The 13,071-nt window shown below is 43.0% G+C and overlaps 1 protein-coding gene across 1 annotated transcript in view; it reads left to right on the top strand.

Moving 5' to 3' along the window:
* eif4g3a (eukaryotic translation initiation factor 4 gamma, 3a) overlaps positions 1 to 12,292 on the top strand; it is a 46,999-nt gene extending 34,707 nt beyond the window's left edge. The window contains exons 19-37 of the mRNA XM_030090862.1: positions 19 to 216; positions 1,104 to 1,250; positions 1,343 to 1,579; positions 3,042 to 3,146; positions 3,791 to 3,929; positions 4,245 to 4,357; positions 5,883 to 5,973; positions 6,496 to 6,613; positions 6,706 to 6,926; positions 7,211 to 7,323; positions 7,658 to 7,830; positions 7,964 to 8,089; positions 8,354 to 8,435; positions 8,610 to 8,708; positions 8,922 to 9,068; positions 9,214 to 9,295; positions 9,440 to 9,586; positions 11,296 to 11,486; positions 11,521 to 12,292. Of these exons, the coding sequence (XP_029946722.1) occupies positions 19 to 216; positions 1,104 to 1,250; positions 1,343 to 1,579; positions 3,042 to 3,146; positions 3,791 to 3,929; positions 4,245 to 4,357; positions 5,883 to 5,973; positions 6,496 to 6,613; positions 6,706 to 6,926; positions 7,211 to 7,323; positions 7,658 to 7,830; positions 7,964 to 8,089; positions 8,354 to 8,435; positions 8,610 to 8,708; positions 8,922 to 9,068; positions 9,214 to 9,295; positions 9,440 to 9,586; positions 11,296 to 11,477 (2,520 nt within the window). The 3' untranslated portion in view covers positions 11,478 to 11,486; positions 11,521 to 12,292. The remainder of the gene's footprint in view (positions 1 to 18; positions 217 to 1,103; positions 1,251 to 1,342; positions 1,580 to 3,041; positions 3,147 to 3,790; positions 3,930 to 4,244; positions 4,358 to 5,882; positions 5,974 to 6,495; positions 6,614 to 6,705; positions 6,927 to 7,210; positions 7,324 to 7,657; positions 7,831 to 7,963; positions 8,090 to 8,353; positions 8,436 to 8,609; positions 8,709 to 8,921; positions 9,069 to 9,213; positions 9,296 to 9,439; positions 9,587 to 11,295; positions 11,487 to 11,520) is intronic.
* Positions 12,293 to 13,071: the final 779 nt, after the last annotated feature.

Below are 13,071 nucleotides of genomic sequence, written 5' to 3'. Positions count from 1 at the left end.
TAACTGATTACCCTGCAGGACCTCTTCAGGAAGGTACGGAGCATCCTGAACAAGCTGACCCCTCAGAAGTTCAACCAGCTGATGAAGCAGGTGACAGACCTGACCATCGACACCGAGGAGAGGCTCAAAGGGGTCATCGACCTGGTCTTTGAGAAGGCGATCGACGAGCCCAGCTTCTCCGTGGCCTATGGAAACATGTGCCGCTGCCTTGCCACCGTAAGGATGCTCTATTATTGATGAGAATTAAAAAGACATTCACGGTGCACTTTTTTAAAATGGAAGACGTCGGCTTGTACGTGTAAATTTGTTTGAATTCCAAGTTTCTCGGATGATCTCGGTGGGAGAGGTGCTCGAACAATGCCTCCATTGTGGTGCAAATGAGTTAAAGATGACATGGAAATTCCTATAAATAAACATTCCCAAATTCCCACTGAATGCGATCTGCCGTAGGTGTTTGTCTTGAGTAAAATCTCTCCAATATGCAGTTGGCAACTGCTGAGTAGTAACGAGCAAAGAAACAAATTTGCAGCTTTTGATGAAGCTCGGCTATGTCAGATTCTGGTCCTGTGTAATGTGCAGTTGAAGCCACTCAGATAACAGAGAATTAATTGAAGAAATGTTCTAGTTGTTCGGCTCACTTTCTTTGTCCTGTATGGAAGACCAAAAATAAAAATTTTTTAGACCGGTTGTCTGGAATCATCACCTTGGGCAAGCTGGGAAAATGAGAATTTTAAGATATGTGTAAAACTGAGAGGATAAATCAAATTAATCCATAATGAAAGCCCTGATTGTACTAATCCGTTGTTTTGGAGACCCATTAATTTAGTAATGAATGTTGGAAAAAGTGTAGATTTGTTAGTTAAACATGAAGTAATTATCTACCAATGTGAATAATCCTGTCAGAAAAACTTTACTCTGAAGAGTCTTTGGAAAAATATCTTTGTCTGATAAGACGGATGGATTAAAAAAAAAATATTGTAACTATTGTATAAATCTGAAAATGTCTGCTTTCTGAAGAGAACACTGGAGAACAGCACTCCAAACACCCGTGTGGCGGAGGTTTGCTTCCTCTCCTAACCTCCGCCTCCGTCTGTGGTTCACAGCTGAAGGTGCAGATGACGGACAAACCCAACAACACCGTCAACTTCCGCAAGCTGCTGCTAAACCGCTGCCAGAAGGAGTTCGAGAAGGACAAAGTGGACGATGTGGTGTTCGAGAGGAAGCAGAAGGAGCTGGACTCTGCTGCATCGGTCTGCGCTGATTCAACTTCACATTTTTTTTTATCACAAATCTCGCAAAGACGTGTCTGGATAACTGTATTTGTTCGTCTTGTTTACTGCAGTCGACGGAGCGCGAGCGGCTCCAGGAGGAGCTGGAAGAAGCCAAGGACAAGGCCCGACGGCGCTCCATCGGCAACATCAAGTTCATCGGCGAGCTCTTCAAACTGAAGATGTTGACGGAGGCCATCATGCACGACTGTGTGGTGAAGCTGCTGAAGAACCACGACGAGGAGTCACTGGAGTGTTTATGCAGGCTGCTCACCACCATCGGCAAGGACCTGGACTTTGAGAAGGCCAAGGTGAGGCTGAGAAAACCCATTTATCCATGGTGGATTAATGCCTGTGCTGAAAGTACAGCGCCAGTTTGATATTTGAGAAATATACACTTGTTGGCTTTCTTGCTGAATATTTATGTCCGATTGAAACTTGCAAAGAGTGAATGAAGGTTCAGCATAAAGAGAGGTAGCTTAGCTTATCCACGAGAACTTGCAAGAGAACTTGGTGATTCAGATGTTGTGCAGCAGAGAAGAAAATGGTTGGTAGGTTCCGAGCAGACGGGCTGTCCTCACTGCGTCGCCACAGTAAATACCCTGTTTGTTGGGCCTGACCGGCTCTCCTGCAGACATCAGTGACTCTCTGCTGGACACCGACGGAGGCCTTAGATGCTCGGAGAGACACAACTGACCCCGAGACCTTCATGCTACATTTGTGCTGTACTGCAGTAGCTGCTTTTGATCTCTGTCATCTGCCAGCCGTCCTACAAAACTGAAACAGCAGGGAACAGGCTGTGAACCAAACAAATAGAAATGAATCAGTGCAGCAGGAAAAAAAAAAGTTTTATTTATTTACATTTTTTTGGTTTGTGCATGACCACAGTGGATTTTAAATGAACCACTCCAGATTCAGCTGAAGTGCGGACTTTCACCTTTAATTCAGTGGGTTTTAACAGAAAGATTATATAAAAATATCAGGAACTAAAGGATCTTTTGAACGCAATCCCTTCATTTTCAGGAGCTCAAAAGCAATTAGAAAAATCAAATAACTGAAAACAAAATGTTCGTTTCTAATACGTGGCTAAAAACCCTTTGCTGGCAGCGGCTGCCTGAAGTCTTGAACTCATAGAAATGTCCCAGCGCCGGGTTCCCTCCTCTTTAATGCTCTGCCAGGTCTTCACTGCAGCCGCTTCAACTGATGTTTATTTGTGGCCTTTCTGACTGAGGTTTAATCTTGAACTGGTGAAATGAGACCTCAGTGGGGTTAAGATCAGGTAACTAACATGTTCATTTGAGAATTTTCCACTTCTTGGCTTTACTGCAGTCCCACCTCAGAAACACCCCAGAATTAATTTGGCTGTTTCTGTACCGTGTCACCACACCTCAGATCAACTCCAGGCCTTTTATCTGCTTCATTGATAATGACATAATGAAGGACTTTCCCACACCTGCCCATAAAATAGCCTCTCAGTCACTGGTCCGATTACTTTTGTTCCCCTTGAAATGGCACATTTTAAGAAGCTGAAACTCCTAAACCCTTCGTCCAGTTTGAATGTGGATCATGTCAAATGAAAGCTGATGTCTGTTATATAACTTTAATTTGAATATGTTTTAGTAAACAGGGAAAATCAAGCACATATTTATGGGGTTAGGGTTAGTGTAAGTAATCACAGTGCAAGTTGTAAATCCCTAAAAACTGCAGTTTGTTATGAGAAAAGAGAAACAAAACTAGAACTTTGCCTCATCCTCTCCATGTTTTTTCAATCAGCCTCGAATGGATCAATATTTCAACCAGATGGAAAAAATCGTCAAGGAGCGCAAGACGTCGTCTCGGATACGGTTTATGTTGCAGGACGTCATCGACTTGAGATTGGTGAGTGTTTGTTTTAGAGTCTGAAGTTCTGCAGGGCTCATGCTTTTCCCTGCACTGATTAATTTTCTTGATTTCTTTGCCCTCTTGACACAATACTTGTGTTCTGGTCACATTTTGATTGCCCAGCTACTTGAAGTCTTACAATTTTTAATACATTTAAAAAAAAGTTCCTCAGAACACTGGTACAAATATCTGGATAAGTGATTTCAGTCTGTGTGCTATCAGACACCTGAGCACGCCCCCTTCACGTCTCACCCAGCACGAGTTGTTTAAATCAATGACACTGTCTTGTACAGGGTGCTAGAAAACACAGATTGCAGCCCTGCGACGCCGCGCCGCTGTCAGATTAGAATTTTAAATGAGCAAAAAAAACGCTCGACCTTTGCAAGGATCCGCTCTGTTTGAAAACAAACCCTCCATGTTGAGCAATGTGACCTGGAACAAGTGATAGATTATCATATCAGCTGAAAGTGATATCCTTGTGAACGCGATTATTTTAGCTGTTTGTGAACTGGTAAAATGCATCAAAATTCTGAAGATATTTCAGAATTTGTTTTGGTTATTTGAATTGAAACTGCAGAATCTGACACACACAGCTCCAACTCATCGATTCACATCGTCCAAATACATTTGTTTTTCCTCAGCACAACTGGGTCTCTCGGAGAGCCGACCAGGGCCCCAAAACCATCGAGCAGATCCACAAGGAGGCCAAGATTGAAGAGCAGGAAGAGCAGAGGAAAGTGCACCAGCAGCTGCTCTCCAAGGACAGCAAGAGACGGACAGGTCAGGCCCACGGTCCAAATCCTCTTTAAAGCTTACAACCACGGTGGCTCAGGAAGCCTGCGAGCATGCAGGCTCACTTCCTGTCCCTATGGCCTGCAGAGATGCTATTGTGCCCAACAGCAGACAGGAAGCCCCCCTACTTCCATCCATCTGGCCGCGGCCTTATACCATGCCATCACGTATAGCAGAAAGACTGAAGCGTTGAATGTATGCCCTTCAATCGCCACCTTGACTGAAAGGCATGTATATTTCTGTGTGTGTGTGTGTGTGCGCGTGTGTGTGTGTGTGGCGGTGTGTTTCTGGATCCCCTCACAGATCCCCGGGAGCAGAGAGAGCAGCGCGTGCAGAGAGAAGAGACCTGGAACACTGTGCCTATGACCAAGAACAGCAGGACCATCGACCCCAGCAAGATCCCAAAGATCTCCAAGGTGAGGCGCACTCCGACCCCCGTCGTGTTCATGCCGTTACATCTCATTTGAAACGGAAGGATGTACAAATAGTCGCGAGAGCCTCGCCTACTCACCTCATGAATTTATTGAAGTTGCCACAGCATGAACTTGGAAATTAAGGTGAAAATCTGAGGCTGTTTCATACGTGGGCTTTTTTAATGTTCGATACTTCAGAGGTGACGGTGACCCACAATGCACCTGCCCTTGCACCGACTAAAATGACGGCTCGCTAAATATGCTCCATTTAAGAAAAATGGATTCGCTTCACCTTTAGCTCTACAAAATAAGGACTACAATCAGTGACAGACATTATTTAGAATAACTGGTGAACCGATGGTATTTATGATTTTAGCATACTTCTTTCTTATATTGCAGTATTATGACATTCTAATTACCATTTACTGTACATATCAAAATGTACAGTAAATGTTTTTTTTTTTTTATTTTGGACAGGACAGCTGAGTGTTTTGTAGGTTTGTGAAGTGAATCACAGTAGATTTCTCATCTGAAAGACAAACCGCTGGTTTCCAGATGAAACACAGACACCATGCCCAGTCCAACATAGCTGCAGTGCTGATGTACCACTGAGCAACCAACCCAGCATCCACTTATTTGATTCCAGCATGCATGCTGTCAGGTGATGGAATAAATAGTCTGCACAGGAAGTGGAAGTTGTGGGAGGATGTTGGTCGTCACACAGAGGTGGTGTGAAATATTTTCTAGCTTGAGCTAAAATAATTAACATTTTTACCAGCCTTTTTATTTTTTCCTAATTCTGAGTTAGATTGTCAGCATAAGATAAAATATCTCTCTCGGCGTTTTTGCTTGTAGACATATTGACTCATGTCGGTTAATGTTTAACCACAGCCTGGATGTTCAGTGGAATTTGATTTAATTAAATGTTATCTTCCTGTTGGAAGGCTCTAAGTGGACAGTAGATTGAACATGGAACGTAGATAAAACATCTGTACGCTGCTCCTGACATGTATCCATAATAGTGTTAAATTAGAGATCAGTAACAACAAATCAACAGTTAACCAGAGGGAGCGCTTTAAAGCAGCGCTTCGGATAATGACCCTTGGTGGTTTGTGCTGAATGTGTAGACTCGGTGAGCTGCACGTTGTCAAGTCTACTCTGAAATTTCAGCTAATTTGGTATGGATGTTTATCATGTTGTGACAGGTTTGCCTCACATCTATCAAGCGTTTTTCCCACATTGGTGTCAGACTCCGACATCGCTGAATTCCTCTGCTCTGGTGGAGACGTAATGTGCACGGAAGATAACTGTCCACAGAACAGCAGGATGAAGCAGGAGGATCTGTGCACACAAGTCTCCCTTGATTTTAGTTGATCCTCAGTGTTATGGTTTACATGCTGAAAAATATATACATTAGTCCCCCTGCTGGACACATCCAGTCACTGCCACATTTAAAATAGGTATTTTTTGTCTTTTTCTGAGTATATTTCTGAAGTCTCTACAAATGTGTGTATTTTTCTTTCTGCAGCCTCAGATGGATGAGAAGATCCAGCTGGGCCCGCGGGCTCAGGTCACATGGGTGAAGGGCAGCAGCGGAGGGGCGAAAGCCAGCGACTCGGGTGAGATCTCCTCCTGAGCCGCGGCTTCAGCGCATCGGGACGCCTTTTGACGATCTTCAGACGCAAAACTATGGAAATGGAGCAAAGTTCTCACACAATTGCTTCTTGCCTTCTGTCAAAGAGTCTCCTTTTTGTTTGCACAAAAAAATTATTGTAAACTCTTATCATGCAAACAGTCATGTGATTTAGGACATCTGCTGAAACGATTTCTCTCAATCGGGAGATAAAACTTATATTTTCAGAAACAAAGTTGACAGATGTTTAAAAAAACAGCAACAAACAGAAGAAAACAGAAAACACTATTGAACAATATTAGAAAGAAGAAATTGCAGCAGTGATGTAGCTGACTTTTTTCCAGGGAGTATGTCTGAAATCATGGGTTGTTTTCTGTTCTGGATTTAATGTTCAGCTTCAAATGTAATACCAACAACACATGTCTGATCTGAGAAATTAATCAGGATTACACTTTGTGTGTGTTTGTGTGTGCTACCGTTATCGTACGGTTATCCTTTGCCGTATTAGAACTGTCCCGGACAGCTGGCCTGAACCGATACTCCGCGCTGCAGTCCACGCCTGTGCCTCAACCCTCCACCACGCCTCCACAGAACCCAGACTACGACTCCAGGAGAACTCTGGGAAGGTAAAGGCCTGATCCAGCTTCCGTTTGTCGCCCGATCTTCCCCGAATCGTCGCGATTGACCGATTGGTTTGTTCCGTTTCGCTCCCGCTCAGCAGTCGGAGCAGTGCGGGCAGAGAACGCAGCGAGAAGCCTCTGATCTCCGCCCCGCCGCCCTCACGGCCCTCCCCGTTCGTTCGGGGAGGCAGTTCAAAGGAGCTGCTGGATAGTCAAAGCCCGGAGGAGCTGCGGAGGGAGCGGGAGGGAGCCGAGCCGCGGAGACCAAGTGTCACCGAAGACAAACCGGAGATGGAGCGCAGCAGAGTCAGGGAGCCTGGTGAGGAGACGCTGCTCTGTACCGAACCTACACGACGCAAATACACAGTTTAAGATATTAGTTCCTCTAAAGCATCGTCGCTTTTAGCAGATCTCTCTTGTTCTTATGTTATTAAGGGTTTTGCACTTGCTGTTCGAAATCAAGATTTTTAAATATTTTAGCCTTTTGTGCACATTTGTTGTGTTAGTTTAAGTCAGGGCAGCATGAATTGGTTGTTTTGAATTTAACGATGTATGAAACACCACACACAAACACAAGAGTGACCCCTTGTTGTTGGTTGACAGTGAAAGCTGAGCCAGCGGCCCCGACACCAGACAAACCTGCTCTGTCTGAAGAGGAAATTGAGAGGAAGTCCAAGTCCATTATTGACGAATTCCTGCACATAAACGATTACAAGGTACGCAATTTCACGAGAAAATCGAAGGGAGGCCGGTTCAGTCATTTTTACCATGATACGTCAATACATTGAAATGATAATAGTGATTAAGTCTATGAAAGAATTGGTAATAAAGCCTTTTTACTTTTTAATAAATCAATATTGAGTAAAGTACTGATGTTCCTTCAATAGATTTTTTTTTTGTTTTGTTTGTTTTTTGGAAAGAGTTGTTGATATTTTCAAATTAAAAGCATCAATCAAGTGAACTTGACTGAATGAACAAATGTTATGCAGGAGTACAGTGCTAACAATTAAATCAGTTAATATATGATTTTGTGCAATTTCTCCCCTGCAGGAAGCCATCCAGTGTGTGGACGAGCTGGACTTGGGCCCCCAGCTGAACATCTTTGTGCGCGTCGGGGTCGAGTCGACCCTGGAGCGCAGTCAAATCACCCGGGACCACATGGGCCAGCTCCTGTTCCAGCTGGTGCAGCAAGGGATCCTGCCCAAAGCGCAGTTCTACAAAGGGTCAGTCCAGCTGTGTGGAAATACCAATATGCTCCCACTTTTGTCTTTTATTCTTAGATTACATCAGTCGGCGTAATCATTTTTTTTATTTTAGTGTACGGCACAGTTTGTAAACATGTCTTTTTTTTCTCAGGTTTGCAGACACGCTGGAGCAAGCAGACGACATGGCCATCGACATTCCCCACATCTGGCTGTACCTGGCCGAGCTGCTCAGCCCCGTGCTGAAGGAGGGGGGCTTCTCTATGAGAGAGCTCTTTAGGTACTGCTGTGATTCAGGGTGAAGAATCAATCATACAACCACGGTGTCTCAATTCCTGTGTCTTTTTCCCCTCAGGTTTTAAAAATCTGTTCTACATTGTTATGAGTGTGTGTGTGTATGAGTGTGTGTGTGTGTGTGTGTGTGTGTGTGTGTGTGTGTGTGTGTGTGTGTGTGTGTGTGTGTGTGTGTGTGTGTGTGTGTGTGTGTGTGTGTGTGTTGATGGAGCTGGTCTCACCTGGATTTCTGTTGCCTGTTTGTCCACAGTGAATTAAGCAAACCTTTGCTTCCTGTGGGAAGAGCTGGGATCTTAATTTCTCAAATACTGCACATACTATGCAAACACATGGTAAGAACCACTCTGCGTGTTAACTGTTTATCTACACTCGTTTTTAGGCCAACTTACGAGTTTTATCTCTGACTTAATGATCGATACGTCAAGTTAATTTACTTGGTTTGGTTTTTTTTTCCTTGTGTGTGTGTGAAAACAGATGTGTGACGCTCTCTCGTCTTGTTCCCACAGAGCCATAGGACCGTGGGTTCTTTATGGACGGAATCTGGCCTCAACTGGACTGATGTTCTACCAGAGGGAGAGGATGTCCAGTCCTTCATCTCACAACAGGTTGATCATTGATCCCTCCATTCATATAAACATGTTCACCATCCTGAAGCTCTGGCATTCATCTGAAACACTGTTAACACAGAAAAATGCTGCCGACATTAGCGAGAAACATCAGTTCGTATATTGAATTCATTGATGTTTTCATTTTGTCATTCTCCCGCTTCTTGGTTGCTTTTTATCACACGAATCACGTCTTCATCTCGACTCCCACAGAAACTCCAGTTCGTTCAACTGGACAGCTCCAGCCCCGAGGCGGCTCTGTCTAAAAAGATCTTATCTCCCGAGGAGCTGAGCCAGCAGCTGGAGAGACTCCTCCTGGAGGACATGGCCAGTGACGAGCAGATCTTCGACTGGGTCGAGGTACGAAAAGTGTTTTACATACATTGGTAGAAGATTATACACACAGCTCCATGAATTAGTTTCCTTTTCTCTGGTGACGGCGCTGAAGTCACGTGGAACTGACAGCAGTTTTGTCCTCCTCTCCCTCGCTTGCTCCGTTCGTCAGGCAAACCTAGATGAATCTCAGATGAGCTCGTCCCCCTTCCTGAGGGCTCTGATGACAGCTGTGTGTAAGGCAGCAGTGAAAGGTAAGCACTGCACCACCTGGAGGAGACGCTCCTCCTGCGCGCCGCTGAAACGGCAAACCGCTGATTGCAATATTTACACCCTGCCAAAACCGGGAGCGGCGCGGCCCGCCGCGCACTCACCCTTCCTCCTGCTCTGCCGCGCAGACGATAACGCCAGCTGTCGAGTGGACACGGCCATCATCCAGAGGAGATTGCCTGTATTACTCAAGTACCTTAACTCAGACACTGAGCGACAGCTGCAAGCACTTTATGCACTTCAGGCGCTGATCGTTACCCTCGATCAGCCTCCAAGTAAGTACCGCATCCCAGGGAGCTACTTGTAATGACACGAAGAGATAGAGCTTTCTTACACCTTCCTTTTTTCCAAAAATAGAGCCCAAACAGCTACAACAGTTACAAGAAGTTCAAAAGCCTTTTAAACACAACTTTTGAGGGAAATCTAAATCTAATGCACATTACGAGCTTGCAACTAAATTCTGAGACTGGAGAATTAAATCCTACTGCTGGTATTGACACCGGTTGATGAAAGAAATGCATTTCATGGGTGTCAATAATGTAGAAATTTAGTAACAAAGGTTTTTAAAGCGAGACCGCAGTTGTTTTTATGCTTGATAAATCAAACCATTAATTTTAGATACTTTCTTTCATTATCCAGTGGAATATCTTATGTGTGTGGGCTTTGGATCAGATGATTTTTTAATTTTTTTTTTGTTTTGTTTTTTTGAGGGAATATTATTAATCTGTTTTTCCTGAATAACACACAGGTAAATACAGCAACACTTCAAAAAGAGTGGTGATTAGGTTTGGGTTATTTTCTTCTTCTTCTTTTTTTTTTTTTTTTTTAAACAGAAACTGGAAGTACATTTTCCAACATATTTAGGTTGATCACGAAACATAATTAAAATGACTCTTCTATAATCAGCCATATTGGACAATCAGGTTCACTCGTCTACCTAAAAGGATTTCAAAATTGTTGCAGCAATTTCTGATGAATGATCAAACTGTTTTAAAATAACTAACTTTTGAAGGAGTTTTCAAAAAAAATGTCAAGTTGTTAATGTTCTTTTGTGAATAAAATCTGGGTTTAAGAGATTTCCAAATCATTGCTTGCTGTTTAGAGCTGCTCGATCACCTCATTTTAGTTGAAAGCATAAAGATCAGCTTCCTTATCTCCTCACTTAAAACTGGTTTTCAACTCTGCATTCACTTTTTTTCTTTTTTCTTTTTTTTCCAAAAAGGAAAGTAATATAAATAACATGAGAGGAAAGATAGCATAACTTGAGACTCTAAAGTTTTTAAAATCTTGTTTCTTTCTGTTTGAGTTGCCACAGTATTTATTCACACTTTTCTTTTGGGTCAAACCAGCAGACAAGGTGGGAGGCGGGGTAAAGCAATGCGTGCTCCTGCAGAAGAAGCTGGAGCATGCAGTGTTTAATTTTTTTCTGGATCATTAGTTTCATGAGCACAGTGGATCCTTGCAGTGAATTTGCTGATGCATTTTCTAAATAGTTTTACGATTTAGTGGATAAAATATAAAATGTAACAGCTTTTTTATTGTGTGTGAAGATGGTTAAAGCACTGATGAAGTGGCATTTTTTTGTCTTGCCCTCCTTGTGGGGAGAAATGCTTTGTTTCTATTCATTTATAACCCTGATTTTGTTTTATTTTATTGGAGAATAGGGCTTGATAATTGAGCAGTGAAAGCTGCGTTACAGGTGAAAAGATGAGCATTTAAATTCTGTTTAATCTTGTGTAGCTGCGTTATTCTGACAGGTTTTTAGAAGTAGCCGTTCTGACATGAAACCAGCTTGTTAATCGTCAATTACAATCATGCAAAAACAGACCCGGGGGATTTGAACACAGGTCCAGAAATAACCACTGTGGGATCAGGGTGAAAACATAAATGGACTTCAAATGGAACAAATATCAGATAAGATTGTGATTTCAGCTAAATCAGATTCTAACCGGTGACCCCCGTCTTCCTCTGCCGCCCCCCCCAGACCTCCTCCGGATGTTCTTTGACTGTCTGTACGACGAGGACGTGATCTCGGAGGACGCTTTCTACAAGTGGGAGACGAGCAAAGACCCCGCCGAGCAGCTGGGGAAAGGCGTGGCCCTCAAGTCCGTCACGGCCTTCTTCACCTGGCTGCGGGAGGCCGAGGAGGAGTCGGAGGACAATTGACGAGGGAGACCCCCACCCCCCCACCCCACCACCCCCCGGGAGGCGAGGCGTAGTAGAACTGCATCCTGACGGCAGAGCAAACTTTCAAAATGGATGCTTGGGCAGGACGACATGTTTACTGCTGGAATTTTTTTCTTCGGTACGGTTCTAAAACATGCCGCCATTTTGAGTTTGGATTCCAACGGCGGAAGCACTAAATACCTGTATTATATATAGAAAATATTTTTGTTTTAAATTTTAACTTACTTTTCTTTTGTTACTTTTTAAGAAGAGACTTAAAAAATACATAGGTTCTGGACTCTTTAATTTATTATTTTTTTAAGGACTGCATATACAAAAGTTATTTAACATTTGCAGATGTTCACAATGAGAACATGACGACAGAAATAACAATATAATTAATTATAATAACAAAATAATAATTGTGAAATAAATAGCCGCCCCAGAATCCACACTGTTTGATTTACAACAGGGTAAAACAAAAATTATTTTGGGATGAAGGGGGGAGCAGAGATAAAACAAAGACAAAAAAAAAAAAAAAAAGCAAGAGCGAATGCACAGGAACTATAAATGTTGTCTGAGGTTCAGGTTATCTTGTAATAACCGCGAAGTGTTTCCCTCGGCCTCGGCTTGCCCTGCGTTGATATGTACATACGCCTCGATCGAGGCAGAGGTATGCATTTGAGAAGTGATGCAAGCCAGACTGCAGAACTGTCGCACAAACGCAGACGAACAAAACGGATACATTCAGACAAAATGAGCAAAACAACAAAAAAGAAAAAAAAAACCTGCAACTTTAAAAAGCAAATGGCCAGGGTTGCTGAACATGAAAATGCTTGTAATACTTAAGACCTACAGAGCAGATTAAAGCTTGTACATACATTAAAGACAAAAAAAGGTATTTAAAAAAAAAAAGTCACGATTCTCATGAGTTCTTCTTGTGATCAGTGGAGATGTGGGTCGAAGGGTACGGTTTTCTTCTCTCTGCTTTAATGTGTGATATCGGTGCCTTGGTAAAGCCAGGTGGTATTTCTGACTTGGACCAAGAGGAGTTGCTTGATCTGACCTGTGGGAGGAACCACAGGAAACCACGAAAGTCCTCCGAAGAACCGACGATCCCAAAGACGGAGTCAAAAATGATGTGGCGTGTGAAATTGATGCTTGTATGTGTGTCACAGTTTTGATTTTGCCATCTTTCCTGTGTTTCTTGTTTAAATGGTCGTATCTGTTTAGACAGATTCATCATGAAGCAGGAATGATTGTTGGATTTCACAAATTATTTTCTTCACAGAGTTGCAAAATGTTCTTTTAATTTACAGAATGAGACGAAAGGATCACTAAAGTTAACACACAAGACTATCAAAGATCGGCACTTTAGAATCTTTCTAAAGCCGAGTGCAAAGAGAAAATGTGACAAGTCGGAAGTTACCATCTAAAGTAGGACCACAGAACAGCTGCTTAGTGATTGAAAATGGTATAAAGTGACAGTCTTGTAGCGATGCAGTCGACCTAAATACGCCCCCAGTCTCATGGTTTCTGTCCTACGAAGAAGGGACTTGTCACATATCTGTATTTTGGAGATGATTTCTTGCAT

This window comes from Salarias fasciatus, chromosome 5 (assembly GCF_902148845.1).
Source record: "Salarias fasciatus chromosome 5, fSalaFa1.1, whole genome shotgun sequence".
Lineage (NCBI taxonomy): Eukaryota > Metazoa > Chordata > Actinopteri > Blenniiformes > Blenniidae > Salarias > Salarias fasciatus.
This window is presented reverse-complemented; position numbering and strand designations above follow the sequence as displayed.